The sequence below is a fragment of the Anser cygnoides genome, chromosome 19 (assembly GCF_040182565.1).
Source record: "Anser cygnoides isolate HZ-2024a breed goose chromosome 19, Taihu_goose_T2T_genome, whole genome shotgun sequence".
In the NCBI taxonomy this organism is placed as follows: Eukaryota; Metazoa; Chordata; class Aves; order Anseriformes; family Anatidae; genus Anser; species Anser cygnoides.
The window spans coordinates 3,714,226-3,735,143 of NC_089891.1; the positions used below are offsets into that span (position 1 = coordinate 3,714,226).

The window sequence follows — 20,918 nt, forward strand, 5'->3', positions numbered from 1 at the left end:
ATTTAAACAAAATATTTGTTTCCAGATTTCTTATACAGGCCACACATGCATGACTTGAAAGTAAATAAACATAAAAGATGTCAAAATTGTTTTCTAAAACAGAAAATTTGATTTAAAATTTTAATTACTCTGACAGATTCAAAATAGAGGTCATGATGTTTTTTTTTTCAGAGGTTCATTAGACTACTTAGTTACAAAAGTTTTCTGATGCCATCTTTGTCTGTTTATTTATAGCATACCCACCAGCAAGCTAGCAGAGGACCTCCTTTATGAATACACACTAACAGAAAATGCTGTTCCTTCGATACTACCACAGGTTAAAATCTTCCATATAATTCTTTTGCTTTCATGTAATGCCATTTACTTCATTTTTCATTATGAATTTTAATTCATCCTTCCATCTCTGAAAGGCTCAAGATAACACTTTCATATTACTGGGAAAGTGTATTTCAATAACTCCATCCCCCAACCCCACAAAAAAATGTTACAAGTACTGAGTTTCTACTTGTGATGCTAAAATTCAAATCATTTGGCAAAAATATGGTATATTTTAACCAGCTGCACAGATTGAAATTTTATAGTCTTTCCAATTGTTCACGTTAGTGCAGATACCCACATTACTTTCTTCGCACTAAGCAAGCCGTTTTCCTAATGTGCGCTTAATTTGCAGGCCTTATGATAACTTCTGTCTGGTTTTAACACACCTACAACGTTTTCAATCTCTCCTGGAATGTCATATGCCTCTTCATCCTCAGCTTCATTAGCAGCAACATTTATCATTTGACTCTGCGTAACTGAACCCTTAGCTTGCAGATTGGCAGCCAGAGACCGACAGCCACGCTGATACCTGCACAAAAAAAAAGAGACAGTTAATAATTTTTTTCTGATTTAAGTTCCAATTGAAATAGGTATATGCTGTCATAAAGCCTGCTTCTCAAGTTACTGAACCTCCCAGTGTACAGCTTTCCAGTTATTTAGAGGTTGCTTTAAAGGAAAGGGAAAAGTATCCCATTCTCCTTCCTCCTGACCCAGTTGTCTGTTTTCTAGGTTGAGAAAAGCTAGACTATTTAAATGGATCCTGTGCAAAACTGTTTTGTACCTTTCATCATCTCTCTCCCTTTCCTGTTTCAATATAACCTACTTTCCACTACTGACAATAAAAAGGCAAAATTCCCATGCCCTAAAACACTCTCCAAAACCTTAAAAAAAAATCAATTTATGAAAAATTGTTTTTAAATGTTAAAGCCAGCTCGGTAATTTCTTCACAAGCTGTACTCAGATATTTAGCCTGTGGTATAGATACATTCTTACAAAAGATACACTTCCCATGCTAAACTGACTCTTGCCATTGGGCAAGGTACACTCTCCACCTAAAAAGAATTTTCTATGCCTAAGGACATTCTCAAAAGCTGGTAAAAGAACTACAATAAAAAATAGTCACCAATGGAGCCTGCAATTTTAAAAATATCAGTGCGAGAAATCTAAAAAAGAGGTTGCCCTCTGGCAATAAGTAAAACCAGACACCAAAACCTGACTAATATGCAAAACTAAAGTGGGATCACAAACCACTTTTCCCCTGTGAATCTTCTATCGAATCAGGGTAGAAAAATGTAATGGAAAAATTAAGTTCACTCTCACAAAACTGAATTAAATCAACTTCAGTAACAAAGTTCACCATCTTCCCATCTTTACCAATTTATGCATTATACAGGAAGAGACTTTGTTTGCAATGTGCAACATGAAACGTTAAAAGACTTGGGTTGTCACAACGCTGGTTTACTACACCAAAATTGAAAAACTAAAGAAAAATAAATACAGCAGAAGAAATCTAATTTTCCAAAGTGTTCAAATGAAGGATGTATGCAAGTCTTAAATAACACAAGGATTTCTTTCTTTTTTTTTTTTAGGGGAGGGAAGGCAGGAGGGCAGAGACTGGTAATCAAATGGATGGATTTAAGAATTTTTAAGGTTTTGGAGTGTTCGTGATTTTTTTTTTTTAAGATTCATTTTCCTTTTTTTAAAAAAAAAACAACAACATTATTTCAGCTTTAAACTAACCTCCACTTTGCTACCTTTGGTTTCACAAATGTCAGTCCAAGTCGTTGAACAAGTTTCATCCCTAGCTTGCGAAGAACCATCTGATTACTTTCTGATAGCTTGCAGTTATCAAGGCACTCAAGTACAGTAGCAGCTGTAAAAGAAACGCGTTAAGACAAATACTTTAAAAAAGACTCAGTAAAAAAAAAATGTTTAAAATCTCAAAAAATCTGTAGAAGATTTAGATTTTTAAAGGTGTTACTGAAATGCAAATGCTGTACTACCTACTTTGTCATAGTTTTGGCAATGGCCAAATAAGGGTAATATCCTTCACCTACCAAACAGGTAGGACTACTTTAAGGATTACTTTTGACTATGAAAATCAAAGTGAATCTAGATCGTGAGGGAGCATTTATGCCTCTCATTCTCACTGGAAGAAACGTATTTAAGTATCTTTCATGGTCTAAGAATTTTCAGTAGCCTAACAGAACCAGAAGTCAGAAAAAACAATTCAGTTCCTCTGTGACCAGTCTCTGCATACTAAAAAAGTGTTCATTTTCCTCATTTTCTATTTTCAGGTAGCACCAACTTAACTCTTCTGCACAGAAATTTTTTATGATGATGAATGTCCATAAACATTTAGACATGAAAAATAATGTGTATGTGTAAACAATCAGCAACAAAACCTTTCATTTGGGCACATCAAAGGTAACAAAGTTATTTGTCCAGCAAAGTAAAAAACATAGACTAATGGAGAATCTTGGATTAATGAGTCCAAAATTCAAAATTTTCACAAGGAACACATCCATGCTACAAGTAAAACAGTCCTTTTGCATTTGCAGCCTGAAACGACTGTCTCAAAGAAAGAGCCTACAACTTATCAGTAGTTAATATGAACTAACAACTCACCCTGAAGGACCTATCATTCTTACTATAAGCACTGCAGATACAGAATTACATCTTCTGCAACTTTCTAATCCAGTCTCATACTGGGTTTTCTAAAATACTAAGAGATCAAGGGTATAGCAATTCTCTCAAAGTCTGAGAAATCGTAGGGCACATGACTTAAAAATCGACTCAGTTTTTCAGCAGCGTTATGATTTATCCTGACATACTGGAATGTTAGTAAAATAATACGTGCGGGCAAAATGGTGAGGCCAATAATGACTTTTATTTCAGTATCTTCCTGCAACCTGGATTTTTTTTTTTTTTCAACTGTTAAAAAACTAGAGACACGAATGCTTTAAGAGACTGCAGAAATATCAATACTCACAGAGAGAAAAAAAATAAGAATATATAAATATAAGCCTTTTCCAAGTCCAACTACTGAATCACTCTGGGTCATCCACAGATCCAAGCAGATGGTCTCAGAAGTTGTGCTCGTTTTTAACTCCAGTTCTATAATGCAAGATTTCTAACAGTGTTGTCCTTTGACGTCCACCTCTTTTTTTTTATTTTATCTTCAGTTCTGTTATAACCCTGTAATAACTAACAATCTTTGATTCTTTCACCTCTCACATTTTGTTTTCCCCAACAATTTTTGTTTGAGTATTTGCTTCTTAGCTGTGAGCATTCTGTCTTTTCTGGGGTAAATTTATTCATTGGTATGTGCCTGGCTTTCCTCATACTACCAGATGCCACAGGCCAAAACATCTAACTTTACCAGCAGGGTTAACAACATGAGCCAAATATTTTTATTTTATTTTGATTATGACAATATTTTGCTGTACAGATGCATCTTTTAAATTATTTTGCATTGTACCATATTTTATCTAGCCTGTTCATATTTCTGGTTATCTGACACATTCATAAGTGTAGTAAGGAAGGGTCTGCATGTCATACTTAGTAACTGGGAGAATGAAACTCTTTCCTGCTCTAGATCTACACAGTTTCTCTTCTGAAGTCAAAATCATTCCATTAAATCAAGTTATAAGCATTCTAATGTGAGTTTACATCATTGCTTGATTCCGGTGAATAGCACAGACCGCATTTCTGGTGTTTTGCTAAGTTCCACAAGAAAGATCATCTCTTTTGCAGTGTTGTGTAATTAGCCATTATCTCTCTGTACCTCTCTTACCGCTACCAATAAAAAGCAAACCAGTATTGTGCAGTCAGTTCTGAACAATTCCAGGTTTCACCATGAGAACGTAATTCCAACATAAAGATACAATATTCAGAAACTTCTGTGTTCTCCTTTCAAGTACCTGTCTATCCCTAATTTAATCCATTATAATCTCTTTCCACTGAAACTTTCCCTCTTTTCAACAGTACCACCAGACAATTCCAGCTGGGTCCTATATACAGCAGGTTCTTTAAACTTGGGATTTCCTAACTCCTGGGCTTATGTTAGGGCTTGGAAATTTTCTGCAAAATTTTCAGCACTAATAGGCATAACACCAGGTTATGTTCTAATGAATTTCCTTAAAATGTTTCACATCTTATGCTCTGTGCTCAGCCCCTGTAGCCCAGTGGCGAACCTGATCACCTGCCAAATCTTTAATTCTTTCATGAGATTTTCCAACATAACATTCTTCAGCTGCATCTTCTCCTCCCTCACTTTGGCATCTCTTCTTTTTTCCTTTACTTTGCATGTTTTAAAACTTCTCCGTTGATTTTACTCTTTACAGAACCATTCATTCTTTATCAGTGTGTCCTTTCTTCCTTTTTTAAATTGGAATGGCTTTAAAAACAAAAATCAGGATATTACAAACTTACCATAAGGTAAACAGTCTTCTCTTTTGCCATGTTTAAATAACTGTGCCTATAATTAAAATAGGGAAAATAAATATAAGAATATAGAGATTCTAAAGCTTAATATATCAGGCATATAGATCTAAAATAGTTTTTAATATTCCTGCAATAATCTAAGCTATTTAGTAATTTAAATAGCTAAGAGTGTCGGGGTGCAGCTCTACTTCTTTGTAAGTCAATGCGAGTCAAGGCTACTGTAGCCCAGCCTGCCCCTCCCATTCGTACACTCATGCAGGCAGCCAGCTCAGGGAGCTGATTTGGCCGAAAAACACACGCTCAAGGAGGGGGTTGGGGAGCCGTTCTTCAGCCAGCTCAGCTCCCTGATCCATCCAGCTCAGTGCTTCAGTGCTTGGTCACACCAGTTCAATGCAGGTGCAACCACAGCAGCTATTATTTAACAGCTCACGCTGCTTTGAACCTCCAAGAACTGAAGACGAATCTGCAGACCACGAATAAGTGGAATTCTACATCCTGTTTGGGACCACATGACATCGAAGGGTTCTCCGAACTGAACAAAGCCTTGCTCGTAATTTAGACAGAACACATCAATGCTCCAGTCGCTGTGAGAAGCAGGACAGGTGGACACACGTGAGCGAGCCTGGTTGTTGGTAGCAATCAAACTCAGACAAGACAGGACACAGCACAGGCTACACCGCCAAGTGTTTTACCCTGCTTCTCCAGCAGCTTTTGAGAACTCCCTGTTAAACTAAACAAAAGTACAGAATTCCCTGACTGCAAATATACCTCCACCAGACACATTTTAATTCCTGTGCCAAGGGATTTAAAGAAGAGTTCAAGCATTCAGTCCTGCAAATAGCCCCCAAAATAATTTTATATACAGTTAAAAATCCCAGTACGATTAAGCCTCAGCTCTACAGGGAGAAGAAAGCACTATTACTACCAGACAAAAATGTGTTACACATTTAAAGTTTCCCCAGTCCACTTCATATGTATCAAAACTACTGTGTTCAGCCACTTAGTTTTCCTTGAACTTTGCCATTCACGAGAAGAGAAACCTTCGTCAATAAACATGCCTAGGAGTTAAACAAGAACAGACTTACCTTAAAAATATGTACTTTCTCACACATACCAAATACACATGCCTCCTGTACTGCAGGTGTGGTTAAGAGCAACAAAAGCAATAAAAACACCTTTAGGCTATGTACCCATTCTGTTTTGTTTTGTAACTAAATTACATTTTAGAATCCTAAATTAGCACTTCTGATCGGCTTTACTACAAGCTACATAGTGGAACTTGACAATGTATCTTGAATTATTCGAGATTTTTAATGTTTTCCTGAAGTAACCAGGCAATTGTAAGGCATCCTATAAAAAGTACACTTACAAAGCAGAAATGCTACAGAACCACTGTAGGTTCTGTAGCAAATCTACAAATCTAGAGTATTAACAAACCTAAAAATTGGCCTCTCCAATTTTTCTCTCTCTTTGCAGAAGTGTGCATAAGCTCATTTCTTCATCACTTTGTGCCTGTGTTCAGAACAGATGGCTTCTTCCCAATGTTAGCCAGTTGGCAGTGGATGCCAGGAGACACTGCAGCATTTCTGCAGCACCTCGTCTTCCCAAGTACTTCTCCTCTCTGCACACAAGCCCAGGTAAGAGCAAATACTGTTTTAAAGTGTGCATGGACTGCCTCAAATTTATTAGGACTGTGTTAACACATATTCCATCAAAACATAGTATAACTCCTATAGTACAGAAAATTGAGAGAAACGGCTTTGTAATATAGCCTTGGGAACGCTCCTGGACAAGTACATTTGGAGCTCTAGCCCCACACTTCTCGGCAAACTGTCAAGGAGTTCCTGCAAAGATGGAATAGTAGCCTCAGAACATGCTCTCATCTTCACTCTTATGTAGTTCCTTAATTCTAACACCTTTCTGCAAGTTTCTTCCTGAGTTTTCACGTCCTCAAGGCCAACTTTGAATTCAGTTCTGACTCCTTGGGAAAAACATAACCAGAAGGTGTTTCGCCTCAAAGCAAGATGAGGGATGAAATTAACCAACAGAAAAGCAGGAAATAAGAAAACTCTTCACATATTGTAGAAGACTTATTTTTAATGTTTTTCTAAAGACAACTAAGAAACCAGCCTCACTCGTCAATTTAGAAGAGCGAACTCAACAAACTCCGTTTCACACATTTCTCTGTGAATTTACTGAACAAGTGAAATTTACTGAACAAGAGAATTTACTGAACAAGATTTTTGAACAAGATTTACTGAACAAGTGAAACGTTTTTTTCCTACAACAGTTTCATTACATACTTAAATAACAAACTATTTTCATATTTGATTTTCAACACGGAATATCTACTCACAAATACAGCGATACTTTATAACGTACTTTCAGATGTTAAAATCATTATAGCAACAGCTGTAATTCAATTGAGATTTATACTACAAGCTAGCTGGGTAACTTATTTTTTTCAGAAAACAAATCAGGCTCCACACCTTGAACCTGAACCTCTCTTCAGTCATTCAGTAGCAAGAGTTTAACCCATCACAAGAACTCTGACAAGATTTAGACAGGTCAACGCAAGAAAATCTCAGGGAAGAGCGTTGTATAACTTGAGAAAGTTACACATAATGTTAACTTCCATTAAGAATACACTCTCTTTACGTACCATATGAACCTTTTTCCTTATAAAGTATGAAAAATATGCAGATTCTAATATAGGAAATTTTCAGCTATATAAATTATAGCGGTTTATTCCCATCTTTAGTTTAGTTTATTACCTGATTCAAATGTTCTCCCTTACTCTCAAATATGGATTAAGGGGTTTTATTTCATTGATGCAAGTTTTTAGGAGAAGTACGAATTAACCAAATAACACTGTAGCTAGTGTGTTACAAGTTCATAAACTTTAAAAATGGGAACTTAATATTTACATGTTTTTTGATAAATAAAATGTTACCTATTGATTTTGGAATAAATACAGCTGAAAAAGAGGTACATCTGAAATGGAAAAAGTTTTGTTTGCACCAAGTAATGTACACTGCAGGTGGAACATAACCTTCTACCAGATTACTGGTGTTTCAGCAAGTGACACATTAAGTACTTCTTTCTCTCAAAGAAAATCTAATGGACATTTTTAGCGAAAAGCAATTCTTATAAAAGTAGGTAATAACCATACTGCTGAGCACTACTCTTCGGATAGTCAAGAAAGCTATAAATCCAGCTTCTGCTTCTCCCTCCCCCCCCCCTTTTTTTTTGAAATATCAAGACAAGAAGTTTTCATGACTTCTTTGTGAATCAGAGCATGTAAAAACATTCACAAGCCCAACATTCGTCAAACTTTCAAGCTTCATTGGTAACTCCTCTGGGGAAATAAAAGAGCGCTTTACCTGGTATTGGCCTCTAAAATAAAAGATGTGTGTATTTTTCTAGGAATGTGCTACCAACATTCATGTACATAAAGCAAAGGTACTGTCTCAGAAAAATCCTGCAACACTAGAGCATACCGAGGATATACTAAAAAGCAAAGTGCATGATGCACCACTGCAAGCAAACAAACAAAAAATAAATAAGGAAAAAAGGACAAACCAGCATTGCAGTATTTAGCTTAAACTTCCTGCCTTGAAGGAAGAAAAACATCCGAGGCACACCATTTCAGAAAAATCTGATACAAACAAAATAATTAATAAGCTTGGTTTGCCACCCATATAGACATTTTAGTGTCAGCAAGTAATAATACTGAAAGTAAGGAGCCTGTCTGTTGGAGTATCCAGGCAATCGGAGTTACACCCTGGTCCCTCCGCTTTAATGAGGACACAGAGCATACACCAACTCACCCAACCTGTTGAACTGTTGAAAAGTATGTGACTCCCTCTCTTATAAATAATTAAGCCACCTACAAATTAGAGAAAATCAGTGGTGTGCAAGCAATGACGACTGTCAAGTCTGGTTTTGCTTTAGAAATAGCATGGTGCAAGGAAAACAAAACCCAGTTTCTTAGTAATCATAGAAGAAATACACCACACCTTCCAATTGTCTACATAACCCACTTTAGGCCCGACCTCTATGAGATATATCAATCAGGATCATCTCCGGGACATGTTCCCCAAGCTATACAAATCACCATTAAGGGTGGCCTGACTGCTTGGCAGCAAGTCTATCTTCCTGCCGAGCAGGAGTCACAGGTCTGAACCTACCCTCTGGTTGTAACCAACCAAGGCAAGGACTGGGAGGATAATTTCAGCCTCTGCGGGAAGAGAAGAAAATGGTATCTTTCGTTACTCTGGAGCACCCCCTAGTAGTCGTACAGCATCCAGGTCGAGGGAAAGCTATCACTCATTCCTGCCTCCAGGCTAGATGTGGGGAGGTAAACAAGGTGAGGGAGGACGTGCTGTCAGAATAATAAATTTGCTTGAAAGTGGAGAGTATGGAATGCACTATAAGTGCAACAAATGGTGAAAGAGATGAGTTAAAGCCCTTGTTCTTTATACGTCTTCAACACAACTAGAAATAGTATGTGTCAGGGTATTGATCATGGTAATTACTCTGACAAGCTTTGATACACAGCACAGTTAAATAGTTGGCAGAAGGAGTTAAGTTCTCATATGATCTTAGTGATTTGTCAATTGAAAGCCTGAAAAATTCAGACTAATACATCAGGACTTCCATCTTAACAAGACTGCCAAAATAGATTTCAAATACTTAAAATAATATTAGCAGCTTTACACAACACTATATTCTAAAAGGAAGAAAAAAATCAGTCTAATGCCAACAGAAACTCTGAACCTTGAACTAACCTCAGTACTTCTGGTGAGAACAAAAAAAAAAACAAACATAGAGGAATCAGACAAGGCCATGTTGGAATACTCTGTACCGTTCAGAAAGAGAAGAGATGCAGTATTACCAAAAAGAGGTCAGTGCCCTTGCATAGGAAAGGATTTTTTTTTCTTCTCCTTGTATCAGCTTTGCTTTTTGGGCACCTTTACCACCAAACCATCAAGCAATAACATCTTTTTAAAAAATAACGCCAATGGACAATCCTAGCATCGCTAATTCTTTAAGAATGCCAAAAAAATAGAGACTTGGGAAACATTCTATTTGGAAATATTCTATTTTTGTGCCTCTGGGTCTGAAAGAACAGAGTTGGAGAGTTCTTTCTTCCCTGGAGCAAAATTTACATAAGCATGCAGCTATTGCTAAATAACCTTTGCATTAGAGACAGCTCAGGGAAATGCCCTGTTCTTAAGACTCTCGAGTTTCATCAGATCACTGTGTAGGGCGTTTTATTTTTTTTAATTATTACTCACACTTGTATACTGAATCACTTATAAAACAAATAAGGTTTAATAAGTTTCAATGCCCAAGGCTACCTCAACATGATGACATCTCTGTCACGCAAGAACTGGGAGTGCTACACCCTGCAGCAATAACTAAAAGGCTGTTTGATATAATGGCAGGTTTAAAAGCAAACCTCCAGACCAAGAGAATTTAAAATGCAGATTCTTGAAACAGGTTAGATGTTTCCTTCAAGTAAACAATTGTTATAAAAAAGTAGCAATTTCATGTTAATCCAACATTTATAATCCTTCACATTACCTACACATACATAGTGTCCAAACACAAAAATGAATTTAATTCAACGCTGAGATTTTAGTTTCAACAAAAGAAAGCAGTTTAAGCAGTTTTAAAAACTGAATCTGAAGCACAGCAAGCAAAGATTCCTGCTAGTGCACACCTGTTGTGAAATGATATATTACTGACGACAGGTGTAAAGAAAAAAAGAAAAAAGCATCAGTGGAATTAAAATGTGTAATGCAGGCTGCGTGTTTCAACAGGAATCACGAAACAGTAGTACTTGTTCTACACATAATGCTGAGTTAGATTAAACAGTAGCATACCTAATCACCGAGACTTAAGGCCACGAAGAGGCAGATCAAAGTGCAGCAACACAGAACTACTCACTGCGTAGCTAAGTTGCAGTTTCAGTTCATTGAAATGCAAGGGTTTAATGTCACTTGAAAACACTTTTGCCATGCCAATCTCACAGCAATGCAGCCTAATAAACAGCCTAATATCATAATCCCGCTGAAATCCACACTGTCAGGGGAAGCTCCAAACTGATCCCGGGTGGCGGGGGGAGACTTGGTTCACCCACCGTGGCCAAGCAGCGTTACCTCCCCGAAACCTGCCTTGCAGTACTGACTGGGAACTGAAAAATTGTCTTTTTTCTCCTGCTTGTTCAGACACAAATACAAGGTAACTGCAGTTTGACTCTTAAAGTAACAAGTTGCTGGAGGAATTCAAGGGCAAAGAATTCTGAAGCTGGGTGAGACAAGTTTTAGTTGTCTCCTGCAGATGCATTTTGCTTTACGCAGTTAGCAATTATTGCTTTGTTTCTGTAGAGACTGCTGAAATCTTGTATGTTTAAAGGAAAAGGTTTACTTCTTTTGAATACTGCTTTTACTTTCAGCTAATATTTTTGGTTTAACTACATGCTATTGTTCTGAGTGTTATATTAAACTCTTGAAATAAATATTTCCTACTCCACTTAAGCATGCCTCTGTACATATACCTACATATGTATCTTTCTAAAAACCTTTATTTCCTAACGATATAATTTGTGCTTATATTGCAGTAACTGAAATTAATATTTCAAGACTAAATGCAAGAAAAAGGCTTTAAAAATTCATTTTATTCATGGCTACCAACTAGAACAAGAGTTATGAGCTGTAGGATACAAATGAAACTGGCTTGATAAATATTTTCTCCCATTCCACAATGTATAGGAGGAAAAAAAATCACACAAATGCAAGAAGGCAGGCTTCTGCTTCCAGGTATATTGTATCACATTCTAGTTTCGATTCGACTTGTTAAGTATTCACCTGTTTCGCTTAGTATGCACTAATGAACAGGTGGATAGAGCCAAAGCCAAAGTCAAAAGAATTATGACAAAACACTAATGTATTATACATCCTACAGGTCTCATCATGCACCTACAATGGCAAACAGTCTCCCTTTCCAGATCTGACAATAAAATGATGAAACATCACCCTGTCTTTTGAAACAGACTGCAATGCATACAAATAATGCTTCCTCTTGCTTAAGCAGCAAGTCCTAAGTCATTCTAAATATAGATCATTTCTCCTATCTTCTGATTTGGAAGAGCTGCAACAGGAAAAAAATAAAATATGTATATATAAAAAAAAAAGAAAACCACACCAGCACACACACACTTGTTCCAGAACTTTGCTTTGATGTTTAGTAAAGTATTGCATACAAGTCCTCAGAGCAATTATTTAAAAAGAGCTGCAAATTTATGCAAATTATAGAAACTCAAACAAATACCAGCAAATCCTTAAACCTGGACAAAGGCTACCGAAGTGCATGCCATCTGACTTTGTGTGTGCTATCTCAACTTTGTTAACAACAAAGCAAAGAAGAAACAACTCCACACACAAATTCCCCTACTCCAGGCAAGTGTTTGGACATCACAATTGGAACAGATACCAAAACTGTTAATGCAAGTAATTCAAAATACACACGAACACTTTAACAGTATAAAACTGCAAGAAATCTGTTATAGAAAGATATTCTTACAATGTACAAGAGGAGTGTTATCATATAGCACTAGTTCAGGCATTCAAGTTTTCTTCCCCTACCTGGGCTGCCCTATGATTGTACAACTACATAGTGTATTACTTTTAAAACCTGAACTGAGGATTTCACTCTTATAAAGAGCACTAAACGAAGAACTTCCTCATATTAACCAGCAAAATTAAAAGAAAGAGTATATTTTTTTCAGCCTACTCAACTACACAGTCTAGTAATTTTAGTATGTCTTATCAAAACTCTTGAGAATAAACATTTAAATTTATCAGAATGGCTAAAACTTTCATGAATCATTTGCATTTTGTCTACCATTTCTGAAAAGCCTGGGAGGGGCCACTGCTACATCAAAAGCCCAACTTCTTCATTTTGTGTAGTTCCAATTATTTCATTTTTTTTCCACAGGTTTGGTACAAAGCCAAACAAAATTTGAGTTATGAAATGACTATTAATATACAATCAGATACATTTTTGAGAGTTATTTATCAGTATCTGTACTGGCAACTTCCCTTTCATTTGTTGATGAAAACACTACTCAGAGAAAAAAGACATACATGTGAAGTTGTACCTTCAGAACTGTTGTGGAGGAAATTCTGGCTTTGTATTATCTTACCATTTTTAATCAACAGGAATTTCTCTGTACATTTTCTATTAAAGGTCTACCACAACAGTATTACATTGGAAAAAAATATATATATAAATATAATCATCTATCTTTTAGAAGAAAAATGATATTTACCAGAGCCTGCAGCATGCCATTCATAACAACAGTCCCCTCCATAGTCTGAAAGGAGGATTTAGATAACATTGAAAGAGTCCAGTCCAGAAAATCTGCCATCCTTTTTTGCCTGACATCAGGGCGAACAATAAATCTGTCAGAGAAAAAAAAGAACAAAAACAAAACACTGCAGTTACTATCTTCACAACTGTCAAAGAAATTATTTTTTTTCCTGCTACCCAAACCGGTTGCAATTCCTGAAGACAATTCTACAATAAGGATTTTCCTAAATTGCAGAGGAGAGAACATTACAAATCTTCCTAAGTTTAGTCCTTCTGTTTCTGAGCAAGGCTCTGACACAATTTTCACTTATAAACATACCAACCTGTAAGCTAGAATTCTAAAGATTCCCAGCTTAATTGCAAAAACAAACAACTTTCTACAGTTACAACATAAAAATAATTTCCATTACAATTAGTGAAAAGCTGAAATAATACAAAGATTCTCTACTATTCTCACCAAGAACAGCTAGAAGACCAGCGTAACTCAGCAATGGGTCCATACAGCACTTGTTATCAGCCAGATCCTGTTCCAGGCCCGTAAGAGTAATCATCAGCGCTGTATTTGTTTGTTCAGGTATTTGTTAAGGTTAAACACCTAATATTTAACATACTGGATGGGTCAAGAGATGCATTTTTACCATTCTTACAGAGGACCGAAGAGGTTTATCGTGGTTTAACTACTTCCCTAAACCTATAAACTCCATCTTCGTCAGTGCCAGCTAAGCCACAGTTAGGACATCTACTTCAGTCCCTGCATTTAGTCTTGTAAAAACTAGGTTCCTAGTCCAGCAGAGATTCAGACTAATTAAGAAACTTTCTCCTCAGTGCAATCAGAGGAAAGGTACATGGGAAAGCCCTGACTGTAGAACTCACAGTGCTTAAAGTAGAATGTGTACGGAGCTTACATCTGGTTACTTTATACATCTGCAAATTAAATGGGGAACTGCATCAAGAGCCAACTAACAGGGAATATTAAATAGAGAGAACACAGGAAACACTGAGCACATGTGATCACTTGAATTGGCTTCAAAGGCTGGATCTATTGTGTTCAGCAAAAAACAATGAGGATTTAGAGGAGGAGTTAGTTGAGGGGGGTTGTTTTTTGTTTTATAATAGAGCACCAAGGACAAATCCTTCTCCACAATAGCACAGGTAACAGAAGTAACCTGTAAAGTAGATGAACTGGTTCCTAGACCCTTTCTCAGCCCAAAAGAGTTTAAATCTTAATTACTCTAAGGAGTGCCCTAACCTCCAGACTAGAAGCAAGACAAAGATAAGCCTCATCTCCTCCTACTGCAGCCAGGTCACTGAGCAGACAGAAAGCTCTTGGAACAAACCCCAGCTTCTCTGCCCTAAGAAAAGGGAATGACTTTGAAAAATGCAAAGTCTTGGATCCTGATGTTTCTGAATTTCACCTAAAATGCATGCACCTTCATGCAGGAACAAGAATCCAGGCTTCCCCCTCCTCTCCTCTGTCTCTCTATAAGGCGTTTCCTACTCAGCAGGTTACGCAGTTAAACTTCTCTATTTTATCTCCCCAGGACTCTTGCATTCCTGCCTCCCTAACAGTCTAACTTCAAGAAGATGAAACAGTTACCTCAGAATATCTATGCCCTGCTCATTACAGAACTGCTTTGGGATGTGAAAGCAGTGAATTCAAGTACACCAAGGCCAAAAGGCATTGAACCCAGGTCTCCTAATTCCTCATGAAATATTTTAATCATTAGGCTATTTTTAAAATGGTGTTTTCATAGTAAACTAATTACAGCTACACTAAATAGTAATTTTGCTTCCATTAGTCTTACACACCTTGATCCAGCTAGCACTAGAATAAAATCTTAATATTCCTTAATGTATTCTATCACCTCATTTGTTATGAGCATATGCTTTTAATAAAAATTAATTCAGCCAATAAAATGGATGTGAGAAAAACCATACAACTGCTAACAACATGCCTGCATAGTATTCTGCATCAGGATGAAAGGAACTTATGAAATCCTTCTGAAATCCAGGGTTAAGCACTGCCTGTTTAGGCAAAGTTTTTCTGAATGTAATGCTGGAATCAATCACATTACTATACAGATTGTTCCAGCAGTCATTTATTTTTACAGATACCCTGGCATGTAAATTCAAATAATCTCAAGTGATGACAGAGTATTTTAAATTCACTGTCCCTACTTGAGAAGGCTTGCAAATACAGAATATACCTTAAAAAAGCCAACCACATTTGGTTGGTTTGGGGATTTATTTTTTTTTTTTTTAGGAAGTGAAGATGGTAAAAGGGCATATTCAGGCATATATGCAGCCATAAGAATAATTCACTGCATGTCACAATTTGCATGCCTTGTGACAAGGCAGATTACCAATGCTGATACATAGAAATCCTAGAAAAGCAACTTCCAATCATCGCTTCCAAAATGACTGCAAAAAACAATTAAGATAAGCAGGCAAACCCACATTCTGTCACATGGAAATAAGTACGCAATAAACAAGATTATTTATTAAAGACTATTCTAATGACACATGCATTCACTTAAATTTTCCTCTTCAGAATAAATCATAAAAGTACAAGACTCATCACCGGAGAACTATATTCTAGTCCCAACTCCTTCATGAATTTTCTGCCTAACGCAAAACAAAAAGTGTCTGTTTTGCCATCAGATTCACCAGTGTAGCATTATACTCAGTGAATACAAGCTTCTGAAGCATTTTGGGTCCTGTGACTGAAATTCAGAATAAATTTAAAATAAGTACATCGACGGCTATTTCCCCAAAAGACAGAATCTGCTCTACTAAATTATATTTAACAACTATTTTGATACAACTAGGCCTGTAAATTTTGTGCTTCTTTCAATCCAGAGAAAAACGCTAAAACTGATTTTATCGTTCAGACTAGCTACCCACATCCAGTAAATCTTTTCCTCTTGTTCACCCCACACAGCCTCTGTGTCTGCCACAAAACTATGTTGGCAGAGCCCCCTAGCGTACTTTAGAGCATATGCAAGCGTAAAGACTCCATTTATCTTGTTTTAAAAACTATGTGACAGACTAAGCAGACTGAAGTTCTCTTCGATTAGAATATACTAGAATAAAGATATGTAATGTGATATGTATCGGGAAAAGATATGTATGCGCTGGCACAGTTTGCATTCTTTATAATTTATTTTCATACGTATAGTAAGTGAAACCAACCTCCACTAACACACTAGGACAGAAAGAAAAGAGAACTTCATTATTTCAAATTTATAAAAAAACCCTATTACTGAAGTGACACAAAAGATATCATAAGAACTGCACCTCTTTCACAACTAGTTTGGTACCTAACACCAACCTTTGTAAAACAATACGGTTTACAAAGTTCCATTATCCTAAATCCATTTAATTTGATGAACTATTTGACAATAAACCTACAAAAACAACAGTACCTTTGTCTGGTCCAGAAAATTAAGAGGAGGTACATTAAGAAAAGAACCTAGCATTACTATTTCCTTTTATGTAACAAGTACCTCCAGGAGACATTACGTTAATACTAGATTTGTCATTATGTTAATACTAGATTTGTCTATTTTCTATGCAACATACTGCAAAAAATGAGCAGCAACACAGGGTAACTTCCTCTTTTTAAAACCCTTTAGTACAAACCAGTCCCTAGAAACCAGTTTGAAGAGTATTCTACCAGTAAAGAACTTTAAGTATCACTTGTAGTGTATAACTGTTCTTCCAACTAACAGAAGAAATATAATAAACAGGCTATTGGGCATGATTCAATCAAGTTTAACACCCCACATATAGTTGACAACTTCCAGTACTCCCAACACTGTCGTTAGTAATATGTCAGGGTAAAAAATGACACAGGAAATGGGAGCTAGCTTTTTCCTTTCCGCCAAAAATCAAAAAAGAGACTTACTTTGAAACCAGTACAGCAGCTGCATCTCGAGCCTTATCGCTGACAACCAAGTAACACTAGAAGTAAAACAGAACTAACTGTAAAAGAATTCAAACACGCAGACTTAATAATACAACTGTGTAACAACTTTGTACGTGAATACACTATTTAATATTTGCAATTACAACATTATACTGAGTTTAAGATAGTAAAAAACATATAATCCATTTAACAAACCATATCTGAGACAATCTCGCATCTAATGTCTTTCAAAGCAAGTTTACCTTTACCCTAACCTTAAAGTACCGTCCTATTTGTGTTACTACATTTCTACAAGTGTTAAACCACTTAAGTGCTGCAAGTGTCAAAAGGATAAGCATAAGCTGTTCAGTTATTTGTGGGAAGGGGGCTGATTATTTTTATCTTAAAGGGATGACACGTTAGCCACTTTAAGTTTATGCCAAGTGAAATTTCATTATCTTTGTTGAAAATTCTTCCCGCAGTCATAGCTTCGTTACTCATCCTGACAAATACTAAATTCCTATATAAATATTTAAAGACTTTCAGAAACTCTAGCTAGTATTTTTAAACTCTAAAAGCTCTTACCGCAGCCAAAGGCATACATTCAGAGCAGATCATCATAAAATAAGATTGATGATTCTTTCTCCCTGAAGTAATAAACTGTCTAACCAGATACTAAGTAATTAAATAACATAATAAAGATTCTTCAACTATGGAGAAATTCTCTACAGAGTAGACAGAGAAAATACAAGATTAAATAATGTTTTGAAAAGATCAGAATTTGCTACATATTGAAATATTAAGCCTAAGAAAAATGTAATAGGTCTGAGGATATCACATGACATATTATACTTACTTTTGCTACTTTAAGTATGCGATCCATTGTTGGCATGCGAGCGTGCCCTTCTTCAGAAACAGTATTACCATCAAACCGGGCCAGATCAAAAGGAATCAAGCATATCATGGAGAGCCATAATAAAAGCATGTAACGAGTTTCCCAAGTCTGGAAAAGAAGAGTGAAACAAAATATGCACTCTGTTTTCTGGACTGTATTCCAGCAAGGTGCCTGGAGAACAAAACTATCTCCTCCAAGGAACTTCTGCACTAAGAAGATGAAAACTTTGAACCTCGATGTTCTGAAACACCAAAGGAGACAGAACTACATGACATCTCAAATTGGAAAACTGTAGTCAAGTCAATGGACCCTCCCCCCTGAATCTGAAGTTTAGAGAGAGTTCTTTCTTTTCCAAAGAAAAACTGCATTTTCCTATTTTCCTGTTTTCTCCTTCCCTCAGTCCATTTGTGCCTCCAGTCCAGTCAGGCAGAAAAAAAATAAATGCAAACAAATTAAAAAAACACTCTAAATTAGTAGGGAAAGTGACTCCCCATATGGAGAAAGAGAAAGGAGAGAAAGAAAATGTATGTTCTTAGACAAAGTGCAACAACAGAAAAAGACCAAGAGAGAAATATGTTCTTCCTAATTTCTTATGTATTCCTTTCATGGTCTTATTGAAAAAACTTTAGGTGTTCTGAGAGACAGACAAGAAGCAACTTCTAAAGAGCTTCTACGGTAAGGTTTCAGAATAAAAATAGATATTTCATAAATCAAGTCCTTTACCTGCAAAATCCTTAAGCTTTGAAGAGTTGTACAAAAAATAGATTACCTTAATTTTATGGCAATTGGTCTTTGAAAAATAAAAGCTGTACAACTATATCAACACCAACAGAAATGTTGCGGCAAGAAATTTATTAAAAGTTATTTGAATTTTGAGCAGAATTAGTCTTCATATCCATATTTTTTGTTACCTTTAACAGATGATGATCTCTCTTAAAATTAATCTATCTTAAAAAAATTTTTGGAATCCTTTCTTCATTCAAAAAATATAACAATATGAACTACAGTATCTCAATCCATGCTTAAAAATTATTTGCTTAAATACTGTTTCAATCAAAATTCTTGCTCCCACCTAAAGAAATCTTTAAATCAGGAGGGTACATAATGAAATGTGTGACTTTCACATTAATTCTAGCTGTTCAATTAACACTGAGCAGGTTATACTGCAGCTTTACACGCTATTTTTTGCAGGACTATTTTCTACATTGTTCTTCGACTTTTTCTGTAGGAGACATAAAAATTAAAGAGGAAGTACAGCAGGTTCTCACCTCGCAGTCTTTTGGATTCTGGTCCACAAGCATATCCAAAACAGGCTGTAAATCACCAACTTCATGAGGAAACAATCGGAGGAAACGTTTGTATCCTCTCACCTGTAATATGAAGTTTCAAAATTTAGTAAGCCATCTGTCAACATCAAGTATTGAGGAAAAAGAAAAGACCCTTTGAGGAGTTAATATATCACAGAATGAGTTGGGTTGGAAGGAAACTTAAAGCTCATCTAATTCCAACCCCCCTGCCATGGCCAGGGACACCTCCCACCAGGCCAGGCTGCCCAAAGCCCCATCCAGCCTGGCCTTGAACACTGCCAGGGATGGGGCAGGCACAGCTGCTCTGGGCAACCTGTTCCAGGGCCTCACCACCCTCTGAGTAAAGAATTTCCTCCTTTTACCTAATCTAAATCTCTCCTCTTTTAGTTTAAATCTATTCCCCCTTGTCCTGTCGCTACAGCTCCTGACACAGAGTCCGTCCCCAGCTTTCCTGCGGCCCCCTTTTGTTACTGGAAGGCCACTGTGAGGTCTCCCCGGAGCCTTCTCTTCTCCAGGCTGAACAACTCCAACTTTCTCAGCCTGTCTTCATAGGAGAGGTACTCCAGCCCCTTGATCATCTTTGTGGCCCTCCTCTGGACTCCTTTTAATACTTCTGTGTCCTTCTTGTGCTGGGAACCCCAGAGCTGAACGCAGGGCTCCAGGTGGGATCTGATGAGAGCAGAGCAGAGGGGGGACAATCCCCTCCCTCACCCTGCTGCCCACGCTGCATTTGCTGCAGCCCAGGACACAGTTGGCTTTCTGGGCTGCAAGTGCACATTGCCGGCTCACATCAACCAACACCCCCAGGTCCTTCTCCTCAGGGCTGCTCTTGATCCATTCTCTGCCCAGCCTGCATTTGTGCTTGGCATTGCCCCAGCCCAGATGCAGGACCTTGCGCTAGGCCTTGTTGAACCTCATGAGGTTTGCACAGGCCTACCTCTTGAGTCTGTCCACTCAATATCTCAAAATCTGATTTTTTTTTTTTTTTTGCATTCTGACCTTGCTTTTTACTACTCTGGATCATTGAATAGCATAAGGTATCATGAAAATTATGAGGGGAAAAAAAAAGAATGAAAAAGAACTAATCTTTCACGCTGCAATTTAAATATTGGAAACCTACATACTTTCAGTTACAGAATGTTACATTTGTTTTTGGGGTTTTGTACCTTTGTAATGATGTAAAGAAATTTAAAAGCCAGATGAAATAGCTCGGAAGGAGATGCGCTATCCCGTATTATATCCAGCAACAAATTCATCATCCATTCTAATGAAAGGAGAGAAAAAGAAAGTGAGAACAAAACAGTTAGCTTACAATTTGTCATACTTCTAATAATAAAAAGGGAGATGATCGTCATATAATATATCTGCTATCAACCACAACAAACATGTAATGCAAATATGAACTTTCTAGTTTAAGAGAGCTTCAAGTATATACACAAGAAAGTATTATATGCAAGATGACGTTCCTACCTAAGTGGCAATCCAACAAGTGAGGCTGCTCCTGGTACTTGTCCATTATAACTGAAAAGGAAAAGGTATCTGTGACCAACTGTTCAAATGAAAGGCCCTTACAGCCATCAATTGTGAGATACACCCTTGATTCTAGACTGTTTTAGTTTAAAATTTCAATATCCTTGCGCTAACTACTGCCACACCTTTAAGTGAG

At 36.9% G+C, this 20,918-nt stretch overlaps 1 protein-coding gene across 4 annotated transcripts in view; it reads right to left on the reverse strand.

The window, feature by feature from the left end:
* Window positions 1–20,918, reverse strand: part of TBCD (tubulin folding cofactor D) — a 126,925-nt gene that overhangs the window by 102,663 nt on the left and 3,344 nt on the right. For all 4 annotated transcript variants that reach the window (XR_010825866.1, XM_048075898.2, XM_066980140.1 and 1 more), the window contains 9 exons: window positions 20,723–20,773; window positions 20,419–20,516; window positions 19,214–19,315; window positions 17,907–18,053; window positions 17,051–17,106; window positions 13,103–13,235; window positions 4,753–4,798; window positions 2,059–2,191; window positions 705–847 (listed from right to left, as the gene is read on the reverse strand). Coding sequence is in view for 3 of the 4 variants with exons in the window: in XM_048075898.2 (XP_047931855.2) it covers window positions 705–847; window positions 2,059–2,191; window positions 4,753–4,798; window positions 13,103–13,235; window positions 17,051–17,106; window positions 17,907–18,053; window positions 19,214–19,315; window positions 20,419–20,516; window positions 20,723–20,773 (909 nt within the window). In the remaining variant the exon portion in view is untranslated. The remainder of the gene's footprint in view (window positions 1–704; window positions 848–2,058; window positions 2,192–4,752; window positions 4,799–13,102; window positions 13,236–17,050; window positions 17,107–17,906; window positions 18,054–19,213; window positions 19,316–20,418; window positions 20,517–20,722; window positions 20,774–20,918) is intronic.